The sequence below is a fragment of the Drosophila willistoni genome, assembly GCF_018902025.1.
Source record: "Drosophila willistoni isolate 14030-0811.24 chromosome XL unlocalized genomic scaffold, UCI_dwil_1.1 Seg141, whole genome shotgun sequence".
In the NCBI taxonomy this organism is placed as follows: domain Eukaryota; kingdom Metazoa; phylum Arthropoda; class Insecta; order Diptera; family Drosophilidae; genus Drosophila; species Drosophila willistoni.
In genome coordinates, this window is record NW_025814052.1 from 1843889 (window position 1) to 1870732 (window position 26844).

The 26844-nt window shown below is 36.7% G+C and overlaps 2 protein-coding genes across 3 annotated transcripts; both read right to left on the reverse strand.

Moving 5' to 3' along the window:
* Positions 1-1495: 1495 nt before the first annotated feature.
* Positions 1496-19097, reverse strand: LOC111519275. 2 transcript variants are annotated; one of them, XM_023179028.2, is made up of 6 exons: positions 18003-19097; positions 17795-17929; positions 17640-17738; positions 17479-17577; positions 17200-17418; positions 1496-1628 (listed from the first exon to the last, which is right to left on the reverse strand). In XM_023179028.2, exons 2-6 carry the CDS (start codon positions 17837-17839, stop codon positions 1572-1574), a joined length of 519 nt encoding a protein of 172 aa, XP_023034796.2. In that variant the 5' UTR covers positions 17840-17929; positions 18003-19097; the 3' UTR covers positions 1496-1571. The 2 variants fall into 2 exon arrangements, with proteins under 2 accessions (XP_023034796.2, XP_046867301.1); XM_047011345.1 differs by lacking the exon at positions 1496-1628 and adding an exon at positions 16870-17141.
* A 5306-nt stretch (positions 19098-24403) lies between these two features.
* On the reverse strand, positions 24404-26424 carry LOC124460422 (vegetative cell wall protein gp1-like). The gene is made up of 3 exons (XM_047011139.1): positions 25930-26424; positions 24663-25871; positions 24404-24571 (listed from the first exon to the last, which is right to left on the reverse strand). Exons 1-3 carry the CDS (start codon positions 26149-26151, stop codon positions 24404-24406), a joined length of 1599 nt encoding a protein of 532 aa, XP_046867095.1. The 5' UTR covers positions 26152-26424.
* Between the last annotated feature and the right edge of the window lie 420 nt (positions 26425-26844).

Genomic DNA, 26844 nt, shown 5'->3' on the forward strand with positions numbered 1-26844 from the left:
TTCAGATTGCAATTCCTTTGAATTATACGCATCACCAAACTATGATTTCTCATGAAATATTAATGTCGGCATGCGACATTTGATATTTTGCGCTCTGCGCTTTGTTTTTGGGACCCGTGAGCTGGCTGGCTCAACTATCCGGTGCGAACGAAAGCCATGGCCAACTTCGTTATCATTGTCAACATGCCATTGAGTCGCCGCCTCAGCCTCTGAGTTTCTCTCTTTCTCTCTCTCTGAAAGTCTCTGAATTTTTGCTCAAAACTCTCCCTTTCGTCCGTATTCGTCTGTCGTGCGTTTCATTCTCCGCATAATCAGAGCAATTTCAAAGTTGTGTCTGTCAAAAAGGCACAAAATGTGGACCATGGTCTTCGCGTCACAGTCGTCTTTGGCATTCTCATTTTTTTCATATACTTATATATGTATGTATTTCTTTTCTTTTTTTTCGGTTGCATACCCTGTATCGATGGAAAGCATAGGCAAACATATTAATTTGGTATTCAAGTGATAAGAAAACAAATTAAATTACAATTTAATTATGGAGGAGAAGAGTATATGTAGTTGATGATACTTTTTCATTAAACCATTGGCTAGGCACGTAGAAAACTGGCTAATTGTATCTAATCATTAGTTTTCCAGGTGATTTCCAAGTCGGCTCCTAAAACTTGCCATAACAGATGTGTGTGTGGAGGGGACCTTTTTTCCATTCTCTCCGTTCTTTTTTTTTTTTTTTCTTTTTTTTTTGGCACTTCCTTTTTGACACCGGCGTTCCGCTACGTTTCACGGCTGCCATTTCACCTGACTGGTGGCCCTCCGCACACACGTCCAATGTCTATCAATGCTGCTGCTCCTGCTTGTCAGCCGGAAAATGTGAATTTATCACACGAGCACGTACGCATGCATATTTCTGGTATCGCCATTGTCCTTTTTTCTTTTTGCCGCCAAAAAGTGGCACGATAGCTTCATTGGAAATGTGGCACATCCCATGCCGCACACCGATTAGTTAATATTCCAATTCCAAATGTGTTGAGTGTCTTCTTGTGTGGGGTTAAGGGTCATTGCCTTGGCAGAGCACCGAATTGAGTGGGCCACTTCTTCTAGATTGGAATGGAGAATTAGAATGTCTTAATTGCATCCTGTTTGTGGCAAATTCACTTCTGCCACAATTAAGAGCCAATTTTGTGCAACGACAGATGACAATTGTGTGTTCTAATCAGCAGCGCAAATGGTTGCTCCTAAAGGAGAAAGATGCTTCTAGCTGCAACAGACAAAAGGGTAAATGTCTTTGCGTTCTATTCATGTCTCCTTTTTGTTTCCGTTGCGCGTCGGATGCGCAACAAAAATGTCATCCATTTGTTAAATAAGAGAAAGCGGAATGTTTTTTATTTTAACTCAGATACCACATTCAGATACCCTTACCAGCTTTATTAGTTAGATTTGTTGAATGCAAATACCCAAAAATTAATAGAAATAGGAATATACACAAAATGCTCAAAAATGCTGTTAAGATTTTATATGTATTAGATGCATTTGTCTTTAAGGTGCTTTAAATAAGGCCTTTTTGAGATCAGCTATTAGCGCTTAGAGTGGTTAGTTGTGTTTCCGAATAGTATCTTCACGTTTCGAGTTTTCTAAAAAAAAAACAAAAAAATTGTATTATCATTTATGCTCAGAAGATTCGAAAAAGATTTCATATTAACAGAATGAAATGTTGAAACAAAAAAATATTGGAAATTTGAAAAAAATAACCAGGATTCGAAGTGCTCTGAAATTTAAAACTGCTTTTGAAAGACAGGTAAAACCAAAGTCACATGATTGGAAGTTGCTTGAGTTTCAATGGTGATACGTAGGTTTGATTTTCGAGAATGGAATTTTGATAAGAATCATTCAGACTAATTGCCAACCAAATGTGCCTGCACATTTGTAAAACATTCTACCAATGCATACTCTTAGATTGCATATTAAGGCAGGATGAAGCATAGTATCCATGTCATTAGTTGTCAACTAAAAAAATGGTAGTGTCAAAGAGGCAGCACTTTCCGGTCTTGCTAATGTGAGATAAGAGAAAGGAAAAAACAAGTCAAAGGAAACATGAACACAAAGCGCTAAAACCCAAAACAAAATGTTGTCAAATTGTTTTGAACCATAACCGAAAGGGCCTATCTTGACTTTGCTATTATTTTGCATATGCCTGACTTGCCACTTACTTCACCTTTGTCTTCACTTTGATCGTCGACACAAAAAAGAAACCAACATTTTCATTGAACTAACAACAAAGAAAGTACTGAAATTTATTCACCATCTTTGTTCATTAAAGATGTCAAGAGATCAAGAGATATATTATACCAAACTTTATATACATACTACTCACAGTGTTTTCAAAAGGCACACAATTTTTGAATTTATTTTTTTAGATATTAATTCAAAAAAGTATTTGATTTCTTTCATATTAAGTTGTCTTTAGCAACGGAGTGTTCAGTCTAAGTTAATGAAACTCATCTCGTTAAAAGGGTATAATAATTTGTATTCAAAGTGATTCGAATTAAGTACATACTTCTGTGTGTGTGTGTGTGTGTGTGTTTTCTCATCATTTTGTTAAAGCTTCCCATTCTTTAATAGAAAGAAAAACCTATTCGATGAAATTTCGATTCGTCTGGGCGTGGTAGATCTCTTCCTCTAATTCGAATTGCCGTCAATTTCCATAGCTTCGAGCCGTCTGCCATGTCTTTTCTTGTTGGTTTGTTTCTTTTGTTTGTTCTTTTGCTATAAAATATGCGAAATTGATATGACAAAACTGTAACCGAGAACCCGTTTGCCTCCCAGTCAACGGTATGAACATGGTAATGGATAGATGGGTGAGTGGGTGGCCTCAGTTCGGTTTTGGGTGGAGATGGCATTGCGTTTGGGGAGTAATCTAGTGTAAAGGCATTTGACTACCGCGACTCGATTAAGTTAAATTCGATATGGCATTATTTTGTATGTTTGTATAGATGGTAGGGGGATGTATTGACAAAGGGATGAGGATGGGAGGAGGGGGTCATGGCAGTGACAGAAGCGATGTAATCATGTGTGCCGCCAAATGGGCAAAATATACACACACACACATATAACGAATTCAATATAGGATTATGAGCATGGAATATGGATGGTGAATTGAAACGAATGAATGAAGACGAAAGGGCGTTAAGGGAAAATACATACATATATAACATTATACACATATGTATGATCAAAGAATGGCTTAAATTGAGCTGGTTCTATTTAATCGTCTAGTTTCCAACTCCAACTCCAGCTCCTCGTGCCATATCAACAACCACTAAACAAGCTAAACATCTGCTGTTGCTCCAACTCAGCCGCGGTCTGCCGCATTGGTCAATGAAACTGTCGTGCATCAACGCAACGCAACTGAACGCAATGCAATGCAATGCAATCTCTGTTGCTCGTTTGGCTTTGGCTCTTTGGTCAGCCTGTGGATGACATGACACATAGACATACATAGACACACACACGTACACAACAAAGCAAAACAAAACAAAACACTTAAAACAAACATTACAACAAGGACATCAATCAAATTGTTCCAGTTACCAGTGGATAGAAAGAGGAAGAGAGGTACAGAGATAGAGAGGGAGAGAGAGAGAGAGAGACAGAGAATGAATGTTTTGCCAGTGTCGTCTGCCTGCCATTTAATTTCAAATTTTGCCTTATTTTTCGCTAATTAGCAGCAGTGGTTTTTGCTTGACTGGGGCAACAGAGGGTTCACTTGATTACTGATTAAATGTATTATTCAATTTTCTTTTCAATTGTTGGTAGAGGCAAACATTCCATAAACATGTTATTCTGTCATGGCTTGGTTAGATTTTAGACACATTTTGAAATTTTGAATGCTAATTGGCGCTCGATGGTTGAGCCAGAAACTCTATAGTTTCTGATTCAAAGGCATTAGTCAGCATTTTATTCGTAAATACCTGAGGGCCCATATCACAAGCCAATTCAATGCTATTCTAATTGGCTTTTCAATAATTGGACATATTAGAGAATTTCTCGAATAAAATCATTTAAATGAACAGATTATGAATTTTGGCATCAATTTAACTTCGAAACTTATTTGGTTAGTTAGCCAACCAAACCAGATGTTTCATTTCGAAATGCTTAATGTTCAATGTTCACTGGGCTCATCATATTCCAAATCACGTTAGACACTCGACGCTATGTCTTTATCTATTCAACTTACTCCACTCTCAACTCTGGGGAAACTCCAGTTCAACAAGTTTAAGCTGCTTAAGTTTCATTGCAGCAATAATTTTGCGTGCACATCAAACGCAGGAAAATACCCTCCACCTGTCCGTCCACCTGGCCACAGATGCAAATGCTCACACACACACACACACGCATAAACCTCGTGGTGTAGATATATAGATGTGGGTTGTGGTGGGTTTTTTTCCATGGAGAAACGGAGAAATTTCGGGGGTTGGGCATTGAAGTGGTAAAGTTGTTGGCGGAACAGTTGGCCAAAATGCTAAGTTGTCTGCACGTTTCGTTTTGTCGCCAGCCAAGCGGTTTAGATATGTATTATACATACATACATAGATACCAAAACACACACACACACACACTCACATGTGTATGTGTGAATGTACATAGGTGGTACGGGACATGTAATTGGGTTTTCACTTGATTCAACATGCGCCAAAATGTCAAAGTGCCCCGCAAGTTTTGTGGACCGAACAGTAGCTGCTTCTGTTTTTTGGATTTCAGTGGAATGGAGTGGAGTTAAAGTGTGGCTAGGAAGTGAGCAGCTCGCTTCTTTTGCATAGCTTTGGCTAGATAACTGAAATCACAAAAAAAATATATATATACATATATATGTATCTAAATCTCTTAATCGGAAACTTTTCTTTTTATTTGGAATAGAAATTTGGAATAGAAATTACTGAGTGAAAACATTCTTGTTCGACAATTATTTGAGTTATTCCTACTATTAAATATTCATTAGGGCTTATATAATGTTATTTCTCCATAAATAGTGAGTAGTGAGTTAAGTTTGAATGAAATTGCTTTGAGTATAACTGAATCATGATAGATTAATCTATCAGGATCACTCACAATACAGGTAATAATTTTAGAAAGTAAAAATAATTTTAGCTAATATTATGTGCTGCCTAGGTCCAGCTGGTTAGCTCCTAATACTTTGTAACAAAAATAGATACAACTAAATTAATATGATGATTATAGGCGGATCTAACGTGAAAGTTGCTCACAAAAGTATGCAACAAGCAGTATAAAAACTCACGTTTTGAAACATGTAAAGAAGATTGGGAATATTGTGTGGATAAAAAAAAACCTAAGCAAGTTTCTCGTACACAATTTTGAAGTTAGAAGGCAAACAAAGAGTTATAAGGAGCAAAGTTCTCCCATTTTACAGTCTTACAATTAGATTCGTTTATGATGAAGACTCGTGTAATATGCTGATCATTTGGCATGGGATCCTGGGTAATTTTCTCAGTTTTGTTTTTTTTTAAATTAACAAAAAAGTTAGAATTGGCCGCTAGGTGCGCCAAAATAATCGTTAGCTGAAATGAAAAGCCATGCCATTGTTAACGCCTAATAAATCTTAATAGGGTAACGAAATTTGATAAATAAATTTAGCTTAATGGTCTTGAAATGTATTTTACACTAGGTGGAAGATAATACGAAATGATTCGGAAACATTTAAAAGGATTATACAAATTCTATATTGATCGAAACTATTGATAATAATCACGAATGAATGTATATATTTATCTATAGATGCAAAAGGGCTCGGTGGAATAGGAAAACTCAAAATGCTGACCAATTTGATGATACCTGATCTGCAAGAATATAAAATGATTTATAAATTGCTTATTTGTCAAAAGCACAACCAGATGAAAGTGTGTATGTATTTATATCATAAATGTATATATGTGTGCCACAAATCTGCAAAAATAACGAGCTAAAGCTGAAACGAGAACCTGAGACACACACACACACACGCACACACACAGTCAAGTTGGCGGCTGTCTGCCCCACTTGAAAGCCACAAACTAGCCAAAGCGAAACCCAAGTCACATTATCGTAAGTTTTCAGTATTGAAGCATAAACATTGAGAATGTGAAGTGTATGTGTGTGTGTGTGTTTGTATGGGTGGGTGGTTGGCTTGATATGTGTCTGTATATGTGGATTTTTGTATATATGTACATATGTATATATCTGTGTGTATGTGTGGTCTTATATGCGATGTGAGGACGAGGTTTTTGCCAGGTCTGTTTTTGATTTGCTTCTCATTGTCCAACTGAAATGTTCATTCGCTCACCTCCTCAAACCGCCCACAGGCAGGCGGCAGCAGCACTTCAATTCCCCGTAACTCTGCTCCCCCTGTCCCGCCCGCTGTCTCATCGTCAATCCATATCCTTTATAAATATACAATAAATAACTTCAACTTATGCGATTTTGATGCATCATAAAAATGCCGGAGAAATGCTTAGCAAAGAAATTGGATTTCACATCGTACAAAAGCAAATGACGCCTTAAACGAAATGTTAGTTTAACATCTTTAAAATCGAGTTCTAGGATGATTTACCTTGTGACTGGGTTCAATGGGACCAAAAAACAAAACTACCAAATGCTCAATCTGAATATAACTATGAATTTTATAAATCATAAAGTTTTTTGTGGTTGTTTTTTAAATCAAATCGTCGTGACGTTACATATATGTAAGTACGTATAGAAAGAAAGACGACTAAAGAAAAGGCAAATATTACCGTTTTAAAACCATTTCGAAATCAATCTACATTGATTTTTAGATTATGAATTGTGTGATACTGAACAACAAATGACTTAATATTATTAGTCGCGTTTAATCGTAGAAAAGTTATACCAATCGATTAATCAAACTTAAATTAGTTTACTACTAAAGATCATTCCACATTAAAACAAAATCCGACTAGAATCAAGGGGATGACTTCTTCTTTAAGGCTCAGATGATATTTAGAGGCCAAAATGTTAAATAGTATTTCTTTTAAAAGATCTCTCTCATAACTGAAGATGATTTTGGTTCTATTAGAAAAGGTTTGTATGTAAGTACGTCATTGCTTCATTGAATTTGTACTTGATAAATGTTCAATTTGTCTATAGTTTTCAAGATTTATTTAAAATTCCCAAATACAAATCTAAAATAAAAACTCAATGCGATTGCATTCAATTCAGAATTTTATAAATAAATGAAATTGAAAGAGTATAAAAATATCGGCACTGACAGTCTTTGGTTTTAAGCTTGCATTTCACATTGTAATTGGCAAACATCAAAGATAACTGAATAAATGTAATAATTAATTTGCAAAAGCTTTTGCGGTAAATCCCATTTTCAAAACATTTTGTGTCGGAGTAGCCTAGCCTAATTAGCGTATTGTTAAAATTTTCTTGTTTTTTTCCTGTCTCTGGGCAGACAAAGCAAATACGAAAAACCGATTATGATTACACACAATTTTGTATTTTGCCCTAATGGAACATATTCGCATGGCTTATTCAGAATGAATGAATAGCCATCAATGGTAGTCAAATAAAATAGATAGAATTACAAAAATGTGAATAAATCTATTTACATGGTTACGTATTCATAAATATGGACTTAGTGTACCCTATGGAATAGAGAGTAGCTTCCTATCCAATCTAAGTATATATTCTGAAATAGAAACATGACCATTCGCGTAATTTATATGAAATAAGTAGGAGAGCGTTTAAAAATTTTCCGCTAGAAATTAATTTCTTTTCACTAAAATTCTGAAATTTTATATAGTTTAGATAAAAATCTGGTTTCGATTAGGGTATATAGACATAAAGTCACTAATAGAGAGTAATCTTTTACTCATTGCATATTCAATTTCTCACTTGTCCATGTAGCTCTTATTTCTCTATTGATTTATATTTATTTATAGGTATAGATACAATATTTTCAATATATTTATTTGTGCAATATTGTTTGTGTGGAAAAACAAGAAATAAAACAAGTAAAAAACAATTCGCTACCAAACACCATTGACCCAAATTCCCAATCGCTACACGGGGTCCAAAAAAAAAAAAAAAACTAAAAAAAAAAAAAAATGGAATGGAATGGAATGGGGGAAATTTGTGGAAATGGCAAACACAGTTTGAATGCCATTTTGCTTGTGACATTTTTGCACAAAATCATTCGGTGAGTCAACGGTGCAATGTGAAATGGTGGCCTGGTGGAATGGTGGCAACGTCGGTTGGTTGTGGGGATGGATGATAGCGTGTGGTTTGACGGAAAGTTCGCTTGCTGAATGGTGCTGCAATCAGTCGTAACCAGATATTGATGAGCCAAACGGGTGCAGTTTTATCGACATGTATGTCTCTCTCTCTCTCTCTCTCTCTCTCTATCTCTCCATCCCTTTCGCTCTGGGCGCATATCCAACCGGAAATTAATCGCAGCAGCCAAGCTAACTAGGCACTTGGCCATATCAGTCAGCCCAGTAAGTCTAGTAAGTTGAGTCTGTCAGCCAGTCTATTAGTTGAAGGTGCCGAGAAATTTGTCGGGTAAACGGAAATCTTTCGATATCCTAAAAAACTCTTTGTTAGAAGGCAATCCTTCCTCCTTTTGAGGAAAGATAATTTAGACAAAACGACATAATTATGATTACTGGCAAATGATATAACGTTGAAGCAAATCTAAAAATCAAGTTAAATGAAACTCTGAATGCTCAAAAGCTTTTACATTTCTGGTTCTCCTTAAGAAATTGCTTCTGACCTAAATGAACTCACTGCAATTGATCGATTTAGATGTTAAAGTAAAACTAATATACCCACATTAGGATATTGACAAAAGTATGAAATGAAATGAGATCTTAATATGATTTTGCCAATACATATATGTAGGTATATATAGGTATGTGTACTTGAAGCAACTGTTGCGCCATATGGACAATGCAGCAAATGTGCAAAAGATACGAAATACGAAAAGTGAAAAATGGCAAATGCTTTGCATTTTGTGGGGATTTTGGATTTAGCACAGATACAAGAATACTTTGGGGGCGGGGGTGGGGTAGCCAACTGTATGTGTTCGCTCCATTTGCCACTCTCAATTCTCCATTTTGCACCAACAATGTGCAAATCTCGTTAGTGTTAGTCACACAGTGATACATACATAACTACTACTACAAGAGACAGCGACACACATACACACATACATACATACATACATGTATGCATATGCAAAATTTATGCAGCAACAAGAACCGCCACCGATACCGGAAGTGCACTTATGCCGCACTTCTATTTCCGTTGCAGTTTGCTGTTTGCGTTGTGCGTTTTTCTATTTTATGCCCGCGATAAAGATTGATGGTCGCCTGAAGCGAATCCTATTCCATCCCTCGCTGAATCGCGTCTCCCTTCATCACTTTCTCTCGCTCTAATTGCTCATAATTCATTTCGATTAGCACAAAAATGCAATCGATAAAACTAAATAGAAAATATTGTCTGTCTACTGGCATCTATGTATATACATATGCACATAACTATATGCATCGAGTTTAAATACATATATTTAATGCTATCCAAGCATATTTGGTCTGAACAAAAACAATAATCATAAATCGCATTTGAGTGTGTTAATATGAATTTCAAACAAAACACAAAGACATTTTAAACTAAGACATTGCACAATTTAATTCACTTCAAAGTCAATTTCGAATATCATGTAGGCCTATTGGTATATATGAGAATCGATACTCAATGACACAAATGGCTTAAATCAAACTGTTTATTTACCAATTTTGAATTAGTAATTAATCATTGGAATGCACAAAATATTAGCTTATCTAATAATTCAATCTATAATTTGTTAATGTAAATTTTGTGTTGTACTTATAGCTTTCAGTCATCAGTTTTAGCTTCATATCGATTATCTAGTTAAATGTTGATACACAAATGACTGTTCATTGGCCAACTGACTAATTAAATGGCTGTCTATCTCATGGAGTATATTTAAATTAGAATTGCAGATGGTCAATTGAATTCATTGGCATAATTGAACGAGTGTGAATACTTAATGCAAATTGAATCTGTTTGAAAAAATATTAAGATATTTTACCCATATATAAATATCGATCAATTGGCTTATTCAAGTCAAATTTGACAATCTGCCCGATCAGACGACTTTAGCGATCGGAAAGATTTCTTTATTGAAAAATATCTCAGTAGAAATATATGGAAAATATTCTTAAAGTAGTAAGAAATTGTATAAAATACAAAAACATTTGGAAAACAAAACTTAAATATATATAATGTTTTTTTGAAGAAATTACCGATTTTAAAATGGAATGCAATACAAGTTTATGTGAACTTCGTATCCAATGTTAGCCTTTATGTATGTATATAAATTTAATGTTGAGTTGAAACAGATTTGTTAAGTGGAATTTCCAATATTTTATCTCTTTCACTTTCTTGTAGGGTATTTACATGAAGACTTTTAAAAAGAATAATTTTTCAAAGAACATAAAAAATGATTTTTTTATTTGATTGCGTTCAATTCATGTTCATTTTTTTTTTTGTTGTGTTTCTTTAAATTGACTAATACTTTTGCTACAGTTTTTATTGTTTTTGTCTCTAGCTATGTACGCTTATTTGTCTATTTTGTGTGTGTGTGTTAATTGCTTTCAAATCCTTTTATCCAACAGATTTGGTCAATTTATTTTATACAGCGTTTTGTGTTAACTATATAGATTCAATATACATGGTACATACATATATAGACATATATGTATATCTATATATATACATATATACATTTATATATATATATAAATATGTACATATGTTTGTGTGGTTGTTTGTGTTTGTTTTGGTCTTGCTCGGAATTTATTACATGTTTAGTTTATTGTTTTTTAATGGCGCTTAGTTTCAATTTGAGCAAAGCAATAAATTACACATACTGACTGGGCTGGTCCTTGTTTCGTCCTTTTTTTCTTGTTGTTGTTGTGTTTTTTTTTTTTTTTGGGGTTTTTTTCGTGTATGTTTTGTGGATGAGTGGGTGAGTGAATGAGAGTTGGTTCATTGGCCAAAGCAGTTTAATGAGGCTAAACAGGGCCAAAGTAGGTGTTGGATACACTAAATTGATGGCCAGCAGTCAAGTTATAGACAGTTGACTGAACTTTTTGGCCAAAGCAATTAACAAAATGAACTAAATCTCGAAATGAAAATTCTTTTCTTTTCACCAAAGACAAACATACATACATTTGTGCAATGTGATCTTCATCATGATTAATCATGGTCAGCACCAACCATGTCCATAAAAGTATGCAACAGCATTTTGATCCTGACCATGGCAAAGTGTATGGTCGCGGCAATTCATGGCAAATTAAATAAAATGCGCAAATTAAACGCTGCGAAAAGCTACCAAAGACCAATGCAAAAAACTCGCAAAATCATGGGGGAAAAAAATGGAACAACGCCAACAACTGGCAGGACAAAGTGAAACAAATATTGCATAATATTATTGCATTCGTTGGCCAGAACAAAACAACGCAAAAAAAGAAAAGGGATAGCGGGTAGAGCACTTGAGAAACGTTTTAAGCGTACGTAAATGCGGAAGCAATTCACTTTCGGCTTTTATTTTTTGCTCTTTTTTTGTTTTTGGCCTTTTTTTTTCTCATCTTTGCTTTTGCCCTCTATGTTTTAATATTTATATCATGTCGTTGTCCTCGTCTTGCGGCTGCTCCTCCTCCGACTGTCGTTGTCAACGTCATCATTTGTGGTAGCCGATTCCACCGCTGGTCATTGTGTTGCACAGCTGCAGCTGCTGCTCCAGCATTTTTTCCCTCTCTTTGTGTGGGTGGGTGTCTGTGTGTGTGTGTGCTGCCTCGCTAGCAAAAATTTTGCATGTTTTATTTCTTCTCATCGCCATTTCTTTTGGTCTTTTCTCGCTGGTTTTAGCTTTCATTTCTCTATTCCCCCTTCTTGGTGTTGGCTCGTCTCGTTTTTATATTCGTTTCTTCTTATTTTTTTTTCTTTTTTTATTGTGTGCTAATTACCATAATTAAGCAAAGGTCAGGCTTTAGTCGCCTTTTGTGACCAAAGCTAAGCGAAATAATAATAATAATAATCATAATAATGAGCGAACAGAGCAGTCTGCAAGATAGAAAAAAAAAGGTAGAGAGGTCAAAATGGCTGACCAATGTACAATTTTACATGTTTTCCCCCCCTTCACCAACAGTACCCATTCGTCTCGGCTTCTCTCTCTCTCTCTCTCTCTCTCACTCTCTCTCATTGTCTTTATGATAATAGTGATTATGACGTTTTAATGGGTTCACTGAGTCGGTGGTGGTAACTCAAGCCTGTGCGATGAATGCGATACTACCACAACTACAATGGCTTAAGCTGACAACAAAGGTGGATGAAGAAAAATGAAAACCACTTGACAAGTTTTGCGAGAAGAGCACGTTCCGATTACTTTTGATTATATTCAAACAGCGAAAGGGATCGAGACATAATCTTGACTTTGCGTGTCTCTACTTCGCTGTTGCCACAGTTCAAATAAATCAAATAAATATGAGATTTATATCTATTTTAATTAAGTAGAGTTTGTAGTTAACGATATCAGTGGCGAATCTGGTACTGTGGAAAGGGGAAATTTTGCCCCCTAATGTATGCAATTAGCAGTACTGCTCTTGTACAAGAGTTCGTTATTTGTTGCGGAAAGTCTTGTAGATAAAAATTAATTCTCGATGTAAAAATAGTTCATAGGCAGGTTTAAAGTTATAAACTTTTCTACTTTTCCAGTCTATTTCATACTTTAGGGGCAAAATTCTCTCTTTTTTCAGACTTTGAACCGCTTATAACATAATTTACTAGTTGACACGATCAGTTTTTGAATATTCCATTAAGATGATATTTAAAAAAAAGACACTTGAAATTTGGCAATTAAAGTGGTAGACAATCTTCTTATTCATTTGTTCATTTCATTTAGCAATACTTCAAGTTAGTCAAATTACTTTAGTGCCCTCTGCCTGACTGCATTAACTCACTCAGTCATTTATTCATACAAACATAAACATTTTGCTGACGCAAATGAAAATTCCAGGACATCAAACAAAGTGCAATGTCATGGCGAATATACATTATATATGTATAAGTATGTGTGTTTTGAATGAACAAAAATATATATGTTTACAAAAGGCGAAGACAAGAAACTTACCCAACTCAAGCTCACACGTCGGTGATTAACGATCGCGACAAACGTTTGGCGAAAAAAAAAACATATATATATGTATATATATATATATATATATATATATGAGAAGGCAGATGGAAGTCAAAGGGCAAAACTATTATGGAACGAGAGCGGTGATGGAAGAGGAGGGAAGCAGGATATATGGATGGAGGTTTTTTCCTTCCTATGCTTGACTTACTGTTGTCTTGAGGAAATTCTTTTGCCAACGAAAACATTTTCATTCCAAGGCGTTTACTTAAGTGGTGGCGAGGTGAGGCATGGATGTATGAATGAATGGGTATGGGGGATGACTGAAGAAGAGAGAGGTGTACGAGAGGCGGGTGGGATGGTTATAAGGCAGTTGTTTGAACTTATCTAAATTGTTTTGCCATATTGTTTTCTTATGCCATGTGTGTAGCATTGCGCCTGTAGTGACTTGAAAGTCCTTCTATTGTCTTTAGCAAATTTGCTTTACTTGCAATGGCATTCATTGACTTTTGTGTGTGTGTGTGTGTGTGTATGTGTGGTTGTTGGTATTTTCAAATGCCTCCGTTTGTGACTTGCTTCTACGATCTTACATCTCGCTCATTCTTTCTCTCTCTCTCTTTCTCTGCTCTCTATCTGTTGCCGTCTATTATTGGTATTTGCTGAACGAATGGATTGTACGTGCCCAAAGGCATTTCGCATATCTCTTTTTCTCTTGTTTTTTTTTTTTCATTCATTCTTTCTCCTTCACCTCCGTTGGAGCCACTGTTTTTTTTTTTGCTTTTCTGTTCCGCCTTTCTCTTGTAAGCGTGACTACCTATAGCTATCCTGCTCAGACGTATGTATATCTATATACATACATACATAAATGAGGGTTCTGTTTGTAAGTGTGTGTGTGCTGCGGTTACATTTTGCGGTTGAAATCTAAGCGATTTTACATTGTTATTGTTATTATTGCCAGGCGGTGCACATACGCACACACACACACACACACACACGCACACATACAACACATATTAAGCCATATCCCACATAGCATAAAGAGGCAAAGGAGAGGAGAGGGGACGAAAACGCGTACGAATATTATACGGTCCACCCACAGTTTATTTATATATGCATTTATTTGTTGATGGCGTATTTTTGTTTATTTATTTATTCATATGCATTGTCGAAATAATCGTTAATATGCAGATAAAATATACTCACTCCCATCCCCCAACCCAACCCAACCCAACCGCTTCATCTTCATCCACATATATAGTACTGTCAACGCTTGGTGCCATTTTTCATTGGATTCCATAATAAAATTGCAATGCAGTGGAACTAATGAACGACCAGCAGATAAAATGAGGCCAACGCACAAATGTAGGCAACACTTTTCACACACCCACATACATTATGCTCGATTGGATATCTAATTCAAAAAACTACCTCTTGATTTACTGCATAATTCTGAAATTAACAATTCAATATTTAAATGTTAGACAAAAACTTGATTCATCTACCATTTGTTTTTTTGTTATATTAAGACAAGTTTATCGTTAAAGCATCAGGTAATAAATTGCTACTAATAAAAAATTAGACTTATCATTTCGACATTCTAATATAATATTTGCCTTTTGTGTTTGTTGAAGAAATTCAATTAAAGAATTTAGCTATTGAATGGTTTAGGGTTATACGCATAATATTTTTGTTTCTAGTTCGAAAAGAGTTTTCCCTTACATTATCTACTTATGAAGTTACATACTGACAACGATGTATACATATGTAGGTATATTTATACATTTTGTATATGTATTTAAAGTTGGGCGTTGGATAAAATAAAATAAAATAAAATGCAGATTGAATTTGAGGGCGACAACTTTGCTGACAACAGAGTAATATTAGTCACAGTCACACACACACACACACCCATGCAAGGGACCGTAAAAAATAAGCAAGTAATGCGCAAAATACAAAACCCACATTGCTTTCTTTAGAATGTGAAGAGACAAGGCTAGGGGCCTGAAGAAGTTGAAGGGGAAACCAGCCCAATCCGAATGCCCGCCCACTGCCAATTCCAGGGAAACAGTTCAGGATTCCTATATATGTATATATACACTGTATATACATATGCATATATAAGTACGATATGTAGTTTGACGTTATTCAACACTAACAACGCCACCGACGCCGCCAACGCCACTGAAAACAAATGTGAAACGCAAAAGGGGATAAACGAATGGTGGTAAATATATGTAAGAGGTAGTGAGGCGGGAACGATAGGAAGCAAAAGATGTGGAAGGGCTCTGCCAGGCGACGTGATCGTATGCGAATGCGATTGTGCGGGTGTATTATGTATTTGGTGCATTTTAAATCGGATTACTTAAAGCAGCATCAACTATGTGCGGCTTTTGCTGTGCTGTTGCCACACAACGACGCATGAAGCTGTCAGGATTGCCATAAGAACGAGGACATGGCCGTAGTTGGCTCCAAACTATTTATCCCTCTCTATAGTGGGATAAGCTAAGAGGGAAAGTTATAGAAACTGATTAATAAATTGTTTTCCATTTCTGATTTCTTGATCCCTTTGCTCTTGTTTTTTCAGTTACCAAGTGACCATTAATACTAGACCTAGTAAATTAAGTAAATTAAATAAAGAGACTAGTAGTTGGGATTGAGTGATCTATTTTCACACTCGAAAAATAAAACATAAATTTTCTATTTTTATCATTAAAACAAAGCTTAAGTCTCACAAATTCTGAAAATTTTTCTAAATATGATTTCCATAATATATTCAATGGCAAAATGAGTTTGGGGGTCAAAAGAAATCAAAATGTACCCCCTAAATTGATTAGTTTGACTTTAAGTAAACTTCGTTTACGTTCATGAAGAGAAGCAATGACAGAGACGGAAGAGATGTCTTTTAAACTCTGCGTGGTGCGTGCGTGTGTTTCTGTATGTGTGTGAGTGTGTCACTTTATTGTTCCCATTGTTCCCCATCATCGAGACATTGTCGTCGTGTTGTCTCTTCCGTCGTCTGTGTGCCTATAAATCGTTTATTATTATTTACAGTTTTTGGGTCTCTGGTTCTTTGGCAAATATTTTCAAATCACATACTGCGACACATCGATAGACACGTGGCATTGCAGTGTCCTCTCCTCTAGCCTCACTATGCCAACCGATTTCATCAACATTGATGTTGGCAAATGTGTTGGCAATGTGTTGGCATTTGACGGCATACGGGCGAGAGAGAAACGACAACACGGCATTAGATGCCAATTTATTGACTCGAGTTGTTTGACAAACAGAAAAAAAAAAGCAACAAAAATTGCTTCCTTTTTTTCCGACTGTCAATCGTTTAGTTTATCAATCAATCAATCAACACAGTTTGAAACTTGAACTTTCAATTGCTGCCATTTGACAAGGTATACATAGGTATGTATAATTTTTACAAGGGAAGGGGAAAAAAATCAAATTTTAATGAGCAAATTAAAATATAAAAAAAGGTTGAGGTAATTCAAGCCAAAGTTGAATCTTTAGTTAAAGTATGAGCTTAATCATTTGTGACTTTACCATAAAAAGAAAGAGTGAACTATAAATTTATAGACAATTTTAGATATGTCTACTACTTAGCTGCTATTTCTAAAATAAAATAGTATAAATAAAAATTATATACTATTTATTTCATGTATAAAAATATAATCCAAATATTTCTCTAAACATTATTTTGCCTGTGTCCACGATGGACATGCACTTGTGGCTTCTCATAGGTTAATAGACGCCACTTTGATGAACATTTCTCACCAATAGTTTGTAGTGCTTTCAATATCTCTTTTTCCGGCAGACTCGTCTTTTCGCATATCTCAGACAAACGTTGAAATTTACAATTGTTAAATGAACGAATAATTTGACGATAAGTATCCGTAAGATTGTTCTACAAAATGATTTAAAAACTTACTAAACTAATTCTTCAAATAGATTTGATTACTCACTGGTTCCTCAGCACGAATGGAATCAGCATTGTAGGCCTTTAAGTACCAAGAAGTGATGCGCCATTTGGATGGTTTTATTTTTCCTATACGCTTAAGTACCTTACGGACACGGGATTTACTTAGATTTGTCTCTTTAGTGATTTCCTTCAATGTCATATATTTGCGTTGTTCGAAGATTTTTCGAATCGTTTCATTCTCAGCTTGCTTTCCGGTATTGGTCTATAATGAGATCGTGTTTAAAACGTATTCAGTCAATGGGTGTTTTAGTTTCGAACTCACATTATCTTGCATTTGTACGGAATGGGGAAGAGAAGTCGATTGATTTGATTTTTTATTCTCAATTGATTCTTGATTTATAGCCAAGCCTTGCTTAGTATTCTGAAATGAAATTCAGTTGAATTAATTGATCATAGAACATTTTTAGTAGGGGAGTTACACACAGTTGACTTTCCGTCAATTGAAGTACTATGGTCATGATCTTGTGGAACATATTTTGGCTGATGTGAATTTGAGCCGCTCACACTCAGTTTTAATGGTCGCTGTTGAAAAAATAAATTAAGGAACGTTTTAGGGTATTACAATCTGAGGCACTTACAGTCGCATCAATGGAACGCTCGTAGTCAGCGTCAGACGGGTCCATTTGATAATCACAGTCCCTATTAGCAGAAGGCAATGACAGCTTTTCGTCGCCGCCTAAAATCTTGTCCAAATCCCCATGAGCATCATGAAGCTAAAATGTGGAATGATAATGTTTAGTTTAAGAATTTACTTCATTTGTCGATTGCGTAGTGCCTTGAACTCACAGCATTGTGAACTTCCTTAGGTTTACGATATGGCCTCTTCGGCAGTGGAATCTCACATATTAGAACTGATGGGTCACCCTTTCGCTTTAATTTAGTTTTAGGCAGTTGTGACAACAGTGCGGGCGGTGGTGAAGACGGTGGCGGCGGTGGTGGCAAGAGGTAAAAAGGTATAAGCAGCGGCAGTTGCGCCGATGGTTCTGTGGGCAGAGGCGGTGGTGCCTCTTTTGGTAGCGGTGGTTTTGGCGATGGCAGCGGTACTTTTGTTTTCGTATCTGCACTTAATCGCGGCTTTTTTACTGCAAGTGGTAGTCCTTTTATGGGTAACGATGAAGTTGCTTTTGGCAGTGGGGCTTCTATTAACGGTAAAGGCCTTTTTCTTGCTGGTGGTGTTTGTTTGTTTGGTATTGATAGCGTTTTTGTTTTTATTGGTGATTCTTTTTTCGGAAGTGTGAACGTTGTTTCATCTTTTGATAATGGAAACGGTTCATCTATTGTAAGTGATCTGTGTTTTGTCAGTGATCGGTGTTTTGGATGTGATGGTGTTTCCTTTTCTGGTAGAGTGGACGTTGTTTTAAGAGTTTCCTTTTTTGACAACGGCAAAGGCTCATCTGCTTTTAATGATCTGTGTTTTGATACTGATGGTGTTTCATTTTTTGGTAGTGTGGATGTTTTTGATACTCCTTTTTTTGGTATTATGAAAGGGTCATCTGCTGTTAGTGATCTGTGTTTTGTCTGTGATTGTGTTTTTTTTACTGGTACGTTGGAAGTTGATTTTAGTGTTTCTTTTTTTGACAATGGCAAAAGCTCGTCTGCTTTTAGTGATTTGTGTTTTGATACTGATGGTGTTTCATTTTTTGGTAGTGTGGATGTTTGTGATACTTCTTTTTTTGGTATTATGAAAGGGTCATCTGCTGTTAGTGATCTGTGTTTTGTCTGTGATTGTGTTTTTTTTACTGGTACGTTGGAAGTTGATTTTAGTGTTTCTTTTTTTGACAATGGCAAAAGCTCGTCTGCTTTTAGTGATTTGTGTTTTGATACTGATGGTGTTTCATTTTTTGGTAGTGTGGATGTTTTTGATACTCCTTTTTTTGGTATTATGAAAGGGTCATCTGCTGTTAGTGATCTGTGTTTTGTCTGTGATTGTGTTTTTTTGACTGGTACGTTGGAAGTTGATTTTAGTGTTTCCTTTTTTGACAATGGCAAAAGCTCATCTGCTTTTATTGATCTCTGTTTTGGTACTGATGGGGATTCATTTTTTGGTAGTGTGGATGTTATTGATTCGTTTTTTGATTCTGAGAAAGGGTTATCTGCTCTTAGTGATCTACGTTCTGGTTGTGATGGTCTTTGTTTTTCTGGTGGGTTGGACCTGGATTTTGGCGTTTGTTTTTTTGACAATTGCAAATGCTCATCTGCTATTAGCGATCTGTGTTTTTGTAGCGATGGTGATTCATTTTTGGGTAGTGTGGATGTTTTTGATACTCCTTTTTTTGGTATTATGAAAGGGTCATCTGCTGTTAGTGATCTGTGTTTTGTCTGTGATTGTGTTTTTTTTACTGGTACGTTGGAAGTTGATTTTAGTGTTTCTTTTTTTGACAATGGCAAAAGCTCATCTGCTTTTATTGATCTCTGTTTTGGTACTGATGGGGATTCATTTTTTGGTGGTGTGGATGTTATTGATTCGTTTTTTGATACTGAGAAAGGGTTATCTGATCTTAGTGATCTACGTTCTGGTTGTGATGGTGTTTGTTTTTCTGGTAGGTTGGACGTTGATTTTAGTGTTTTTTTTTTTGACAATGGCAATGGCTCATCTGGTATTACTGATCTGTGTTTTGCTAGTGGTTGTGTTTCGTTTGTTGGAAATGTGGATGTTATTGATTCGTTTTTTGACACTGAGAAAGGGTTATCTGCTTTAAGTGATCTGTGTTTTATTTGTGATGGTCTTTGTTTTTCTGGTAGGTTGGACCTGGATTTTGGCGTTTGTTTTTTTGACAATTGCAAATGCTCATCTGCTATTACCGATCTGTGTTTTTGTAGCGATGGTGATTCATTTTTGGGTAGTGTGGACGTTATTGATTCGTTTTTTGATACTGAGAAAGGGTTATCTGCTCTTAGTGTTCTACGTTCTGGTTGTGATGGTGTTTGTTTTTCTGGTATGTTAGACGTTGATTTTAGTGTGTTTTTTTTTGACAATGGCAAAGGCTCATTTGGTTTTAGTGATCTATGTTTTGGTAGTGATGGTCTGTCGTTTTTTGGAAGTGTGGATGTTGTTTTTAGTGTTTCTTTTTCTGCTGTAAGTGATCTTTGTTTTTGAAGTGATGGTGTTGTTTCGTGTTTTGCAAGTGTGGATGTTGTTTTTAGTGTTTCTTTTTCTGCTGTAAGTGATCTTTGTTTTTGAAGTGATGGTGTTGTTTCGTGTTTTGGAAGTGTGGATGTTTTTAGTGTTTCTTTTTTCGACATCGGGAAAGGCTCTTCTGCTGTAAGTGATCTTTGTTTTTGAAGTGATGGTGTTGTTTCGTGTTTTGCAAGTGCGGATGTTGTTTTTAGTGTTTCTTTTTTCGACATCGCGAAAGGCTCTTCTGCTGTAAGTGATCTTTGTTTTTGAAGTGATGGTGTTGTTTTGTGTTTTGCAAGTGTGGATGTTGGTTTTAGTGTTTCTTTTTCTGCTGTAAGTGATCTTTGTTTTTGAAGTGATGGTGTTGTTTCGTGTTTTGGAAGTGTGGATGTTGTTTTTAGTGTTTCTTTTTTCGACATCGGGAAAGGCTCTTCTGCTGTAAGTGATCTTTGTTTTTGAAGTGATGGTGTTGTTTCGTGTTTTGCAAGTGTGGATGTTGTTTTTAGTGTTTCTTTTTCTGCTGTAAGTGATCTTTGTTTTTGAAGTGATGGTGTTGTTTCGTGTTTTGCAAGTGTGGATGTTGTTTTTAGTGTTTCTTTTTCTGCTGTAAGTGATCTTTGTTTTTGAAGTGATGGTGTTGTTTCGTGTTTTGGAAGTGTGGATGTTGTTTTCAGTGTTTCTTTTTTCGACATCGGGAAAGGCTCTTCTGCTGTAAGTGATCTTTGTTTTTGAAGTGATGGTGTTGTTTCGTGTTTTGGAAGTGTGGATGTTGTTTTTAGTGTTTCCTTTTTCGACATCGGGAAAGGCTCTTCTGCTGTAAGTGATCTTTGTTTTTGAAGTGATGGTGTTGTTTCGTGTTTTGCAAGTGTGGATGTTGTTTTTAGTGTTTCTTTTTTCGACATCGGGAAAGGCTCTTCTGCTGTAAGTGATCTTTGTTTTTGAAGTGATGGTGTTGTTTCGTGTTTTGCAAGTGTGGATGTTGTTTTTAGTGTTTCTTTTTTCGACATCGGGAAAGGCTCTTCTGCTGTAAGTGATCTTTGTTTTTGAAGTGATGGTGTTGTTTCGTGTTTTGGAAGTGTGGATGTTGTTTTTAGTGTTTCTTTTTTCGACATCGGGAAAGGCTCTTCTGCTGTAAGTGATCTTTGTTTTTGAAGTGATGGTGTTGTTTCGTGTTTTGCAAGTGTGGATGTTGTTTTTAGTGTTTCTTTTTTCGACATCGGGAAAGGCTCTTCTGCTGTAAGTGATCTTTGTTTTTGAAGTGATGGTGTTGTTTCGTGTTTTGCAAGTGTGGATGTTGTTTTTAGTGTTTCTTTTTTCGACATCGGGAAAGGCTCTTCTGCTGTAAGTGATCTTTGTTTTTGAAGTGATGGTGTTGTTTCGTGTTTTGCAAGTGTGGATGTTGTTTTTAGTGTTTCTTTTTTCGACATCGGGAAAGGCTCTTCTGCTGTAAGTGATCTTTGTTTTTGAAGTGATGGTGTTGTTTCGTGTTTTGCAAGTGTGGATGTTGTTTTTAGTGTTTCTTTTTTCGACATCGGGAAAGGCTCTTCTGCTGTAAGTGATCTTTGTTTTTGAAGTGATGGTGTTGTTTCGTGTTTTGCAAGTGTGGATGTTGTTTTTAGTGTTTCTTTTTTCGACATCGGGAAAGGCTCTTCTGCTGTAAGTGATCTTTGTTTTTGAAGTGATGGTGTTGTTTCGTGTTTTGCAAGTGTGGATGTTGTTTTTAGTGTTTCTTTTTTCGACATCGGGAAAGGCTCTTCTGCTGTAAGTGATCTTTGTTTTTGAAGTGATGGTGTTGTTTCGTGTTTTGGAAGTGTGGATGTTGTTTTTAGTGTCTCTTTTTTTGTCATCGGGAAAGGCTCTTCTGCTGTAAGTGATCTTTGTTTTTGAAGTGATGGTGTTGTTTCGTGTTTTGCAAGTGTGGATGTTGTTTTTAGTGTCTCTTTTTTTGACATGGGGAAAGGCTCTTCTGCTGTAAGTGATCTTTGTTTTTGACGTGATGGTGCTGTTTCGTGTTTTGGAAGTGTGGATGTTGTTTTTAGTGTCTCTTTTTTTGACATCGGGAAAGGCTCTTCTGCTGTAAGTGATCTTTGTTTTTGAAGTGATGGTGTTGTTTCGTGTTTTGCAAGTGTGGATGTTGTTTTTAGTGTTTCTTTTTTCGACATCCGGAAAGGCTCTTCTGCTGTAAGTGATCTTTGTTTTTGAAGTGATGGTGTTGTTTCGTGTTTTGCAAGTGTGGATGTTGTTTTTAGTGTTTCTTTTTCTGCTGTAAGTGATCTTTGTTTTTGAAGTGATGGTGTTGTTTCGTGTTTTGGAAGTGTGGATGTTGTTTTCAGTGTTTCTTTTTTCGACATCGGGAAAGGCTCTTCTGCTGTAAGTGATCTTTGTTTTTGAAGTGATGGTGTTGTTTCGTGTTTTGCAAGTGTGGATGTTGTTTTTAGTGTTTCTTTTTTCGACATCGGGAAAGGCTCTTCTGCTGTAAGTGATCTTTGTTTTTGAAGTGATGGTGTTGTTTCGTGTTTTGCAAGTGTGGATGTTGTTTTTAGTGTTTCTTTTTTCGACATCGGGAAAGGCTCTTCTGCTGTAAGTGATCTTTGTTTTTGAAGTGATGGTGTTGTTTCGTGTTTTGGAAGTGTGGATGTTGTTTTTAGTGTTTCTTTTTTCGACATCGGGAAAGGCTCTTCTGCTGTAAGTGATCTTTGTTTTTGAAGTGATGGTGTTGTTTCGTGTTTTGCAAGTGTGGATGTTGTTTTTAGTGTTTCTTTTTTCGACATCGGAAAAGGCTCTTCTGCTGTAAGTGATCTTTGTTTTTGAAGTGATGGTGTTGTTTCGTGTTTTGCAAGTGTGGATGTTGTTTTTAGTGTTTCTTTTTTCGACATCGGGAAAGGCTCTTCTGCTGTAAGTGATCTTTGTTTTTGAAGTGATGGTGTTGTTTCGTGTTTTGCAAGTGTGGATGTTGTTTTTAGTGTTTCTTTTTTCGACATCGGGAAAGGCTCTTCTGCTGTAAGTGATCTTTGTTTTTGAAGTGATGGTGTTGTTTCGTGTTTTGGAAGTGTGGATGTTGTTTTTAGTGTTTCTTTTTTCGACATCGGGAAAGGCTCTTCTGCTGTAAGTGATCTTTGTTTTTGAAGTGATGGTGTTGTTTCGTGTTTTGCAAGTGTGGATGTTGTTTTTAGTGTTTCTTTTTTCGACATCGGGAAAGGCTCTTCTGCTGTAAGTGATCTTTGTTTTTGAAGTGATGGTGTTGTTTCGTGTTTTGCAAGTGTGGATGTTGTTTTTAGTGTTTCTTTTTTCGACATCGGGAAAGGCTCTTCTGCTGTAAGTGATCTTTGTTTTTGAAGTGATGGTGTTGTTTCGTGTTTTGCAAGTGTGGATGTTGTTTTTAGTGTTTCTTTTTTCGACATCGGGAAAGGCTCTTCTGCTGTAAGTGATCTTTGTTTTTGAAGTGATGGTGTTGTTTCGTGTTTTGCAAGTGTGGATGTTGTTTTTAGTGTTTCTTTTTTCGACATCGGGAAAGGCTCTTCTGCTGTAAGTGATCTTTGTTTTTGAAGTGATGGTGTTGTTTCGTGTTTTGCAAGTGTGGATGTTGTTTTTAGTGTTTCTTTTTTCGACATCGGGAAAGGCTCTTCTGCTGTAAGTGATCTTTGTTTTTGAAGTGATGGTGTTGTTTCGTGTTTTGCAAGTGTGGATGTTGTTTTTAGTGTTTCTTTTTTTGACATCGGGAAAGGCTCATCTGCTGTTAGTGTTGTGTGTTTTGGTAGTGATGGTGTTTCCTTTGGTGGTAGTGTGGATGTTGTTATTGATGTTTTTTTTTTTGTCGCTGGTGATCTGTGTTTTCCATGTGATGGTGGTGCTGCTCTTTTTTGTCGTGTGGGCGTTGTTTTTGATGTTTCTTTCTTTGATAACGGGATCTGTGATCTGTGTTTCGATAGTGATGTTGTTTGTTTTTTCGGGAAAGATGCTTCTACCGTTGGTATTTTCGTTGGTAGTGATGACAATAGCATTTTTGGTAGGGCTTCTTTTCCTATTGGTGTTTCTTTTTTTGGTAGTTTTGTAGCTAGTAGCGGTTTTTTTATTGGTAACTGTGAAAATGCATCTTCCGTTGGTGCTGGTCGTTTTTTTGGCAGTACTGTTCGAAATGCTTTTGTGGGTATTGCTGATTTTGGTGAAGACGGTAGTGTGTTCGATGGCGGCGTTGCATCGGGTACATCTGGTAGGAGTGCTTTTGCTCGTAGTGGTGCTTTTGTTCGTATTGATTGTGGGTGTAATGAATCAGGATATGGTCGTGGTATGTATGATGCTGCTACAGGTATTGGTGGAGGCTGTGGTACTTTTGTTTGTGGTGGTGATGGTGGTGGAGGCGGTTTTGGTGGTGGTGCTTCGGTTGGCAGTGGTGGAGGTGAAGGTGGTGGTGGTGGTGGTGGTGGTGTTGTTGGTGGTGCTTCAGTTGGCAGTGGTGGAGGTGAAGGTGGTGGTGGTGGTGGTGGTGGTGTTGTTGGTGGTGCTTCTGTTGGCAGTGGTGGATTCCGTAGAATGAATGATAGTAGTGTTATGTCTAATAGTCGTGATGCCAAAGTTGATATTGGTGGAGGCCGTGGCACTTTTGTTGGTGGTGTTGGTTCTTCAGTTGGCAGCGGTGGAGGCGGTGGCACTTTTGTTGGTGGCGGCGGTTCTTCAGTTGGCAGTGGAGGAGGCGGTGGGGCTGCCGTTTGTAATGTTTTTTCTGTTGGTAGTGGAGGAGGCAGTGGTGCTGCCGTTGATGCTGATAGTAGAGGCAGTAGAGGTGCTTCCGTTTGTGTTCTTGGTGCGTCTAGTAATGGTGATGCATCCAGTAATAGTGGTGCTTCAAGTAACAGTGGTGGAACTTTTGTTTGGGGTTTTTCTTCTAAGAATAGTGACAGAAACGGTGTTTCCGAATGTGGTGTTTGTAGTGGTGACACACCTGGTAGCGGTGCTTCTCGTAATGGTTGTTCTGGTGGAGGCAGTGTTGCTACCGTTATTAGAGGTGGTAATTGCTGTTTAGGTTTTACCAGTGTTTGTGGTCGAGCAAAAGGAACATATGGTGGTGCGTCTGTTAGTCTTGGTACTCCTATTTGTAGTGCTTGAGCCTGTGTTGTTCCTGTTAGATGCTGTGCTGCATCTGGTAGTTGCAATGGCACTTCATTTGGGAGCGGTAGATGTGGTGTAGGTACACCTGGAAGTGATGATGGCATATCTGAGAGCAGTGCTTTTGCCGTTGCAGTTGGGGTTGGTAGTGTGTCTGGTATTGGTGGTGATTCTGTTCGTGGCGGTGTTTTAGTTGGTAGTGATGTACCTACATTAGCTACTTCTGACAGTGGTGGTTCTGATTTTGGTGGTGGTATTGTTATTTCTTGCGATAGTTGTGGATTTACTGCTAATGACAGCGCTTTTTCTGATAATGGTGGCGACGTTGGCGCGTTAACAACTTCGTATGATGCAAACGGTGATGCCACTGATTGTTCTAATGAAGGCTGCAGCACTGTTGGAATCTGCAGAAAATCTTCATTTACGTATGCCTGCTAAACTCCAAAATAGGTTAACGATTAGATTAAAAAGGATAGGAAACAGTTTGCTTACATCTGTGTCCATATCGTTCAAACTTCGCTTCATTTCATTATCTGTTTGCAATTGAATGGGTTCCTGCTTCGTTTGCTGCGACAGCATTGCTGATACTTTTAGTGTACATAGGTCCGTTGGATTTACCACTTCATTTACATCTTCATCTTCATCATCATCTATGTCGAAAATTGAGATAAATGGACTATAAATTGTTTTTACAATTTCTCCATTTTCAGGCATATCGGGTAATTTGCTTTCACTTTTATCTTTTAAACCACTGTAGTTAGCAGCCGCATTTTCTGAAACGATTTCACTTTTCGAAATTGCACCTCTATCACCAAGCGGTTTCGTCTTGTCTATATTAATTGTATTACTTATGTCCTTTGATCCACTGGACTCTACAGCACTTTTATCACTTTCATAGCTTGGTTTCGACTTGTCTATATTAATTGTATTACTTTTTTCTTTTGGCCCACTGGAGTCTTTATCACTTTTATCACTTTCATGGCTTGGTTTAGACTCGTCTATATCAATTTTGTTACTTATTTCCTTTGATCCACTGGAGTCTACAGCACTTTTATCACTTTCATAGCTTGGTTTCGACTTGTCTATATTAATTGTATTAGTAATTGCTTTTGATCCACTGGAGTCTACAGCACTTTTATAACTATCATGGCTTGGTTTCGACTCGTCTATATTAATTGTATTACTAATTGCTTTTGATCCACTGGAGTTTACAGCACTTTTATCACTTTCATAGCTTGGTTTCGACTTGTCTATATTAATTGTATTACTTTTTTCTTTTGGCCCACTGGAGTCTTTATCACTTTTATCACTTTCATGGCTTGGATTAGACTCGTCTATATCAATTTTGTTACTTATTTCCTTTGATCCACTGGAGTCTACAGCACTTTTATCACTTTCATAGCTTGG

Bases quoted from the DNA above. Each gene is read 5' to 3' on its own strand.
- LOC111519275 (XM_047011345.1), bottom strand. From the start codon at position 17,839: ATGGACCCGTCTGACGCTGACTACGAGCGTTCCATTGATGCGACT. The intron at 17,739-17,794 runs GTAAGTGCCTCA...TTTTTTCAACAG, and splicing joins AGCGTTCCATTGATGCGACT to CGACCATTAAAACTGAGTGT. The intron at 17,142-17,199 runs GTGAGTAATCAA...ATCATTTTGTAG, and splicing joins CCATTCGTGCTGAGGAACCA to AACAATCTTACGGATACTTA.
- LOC124460422 (XM_047011139.1), bottom strand. From the start codon at position 26,151: ATGCCTGAAAATGGAGAAATTGTAAAAACAATTTATAGTCCATTTATC. The intron at 25,872-25,929 runs GTAAGCAAACTG...TTTGGAGTTTAG, and splicing joins TGAACGATATGGACACAGAT to CAGGCATACGTAAATGAAGA. The intron at 24,572-24,662 runs GTACCACAGCCT...TACGAACAAAAG, and splicing joins CATCACCACCACAAACAAAA to CACCACTACGAGCAAAAGCA.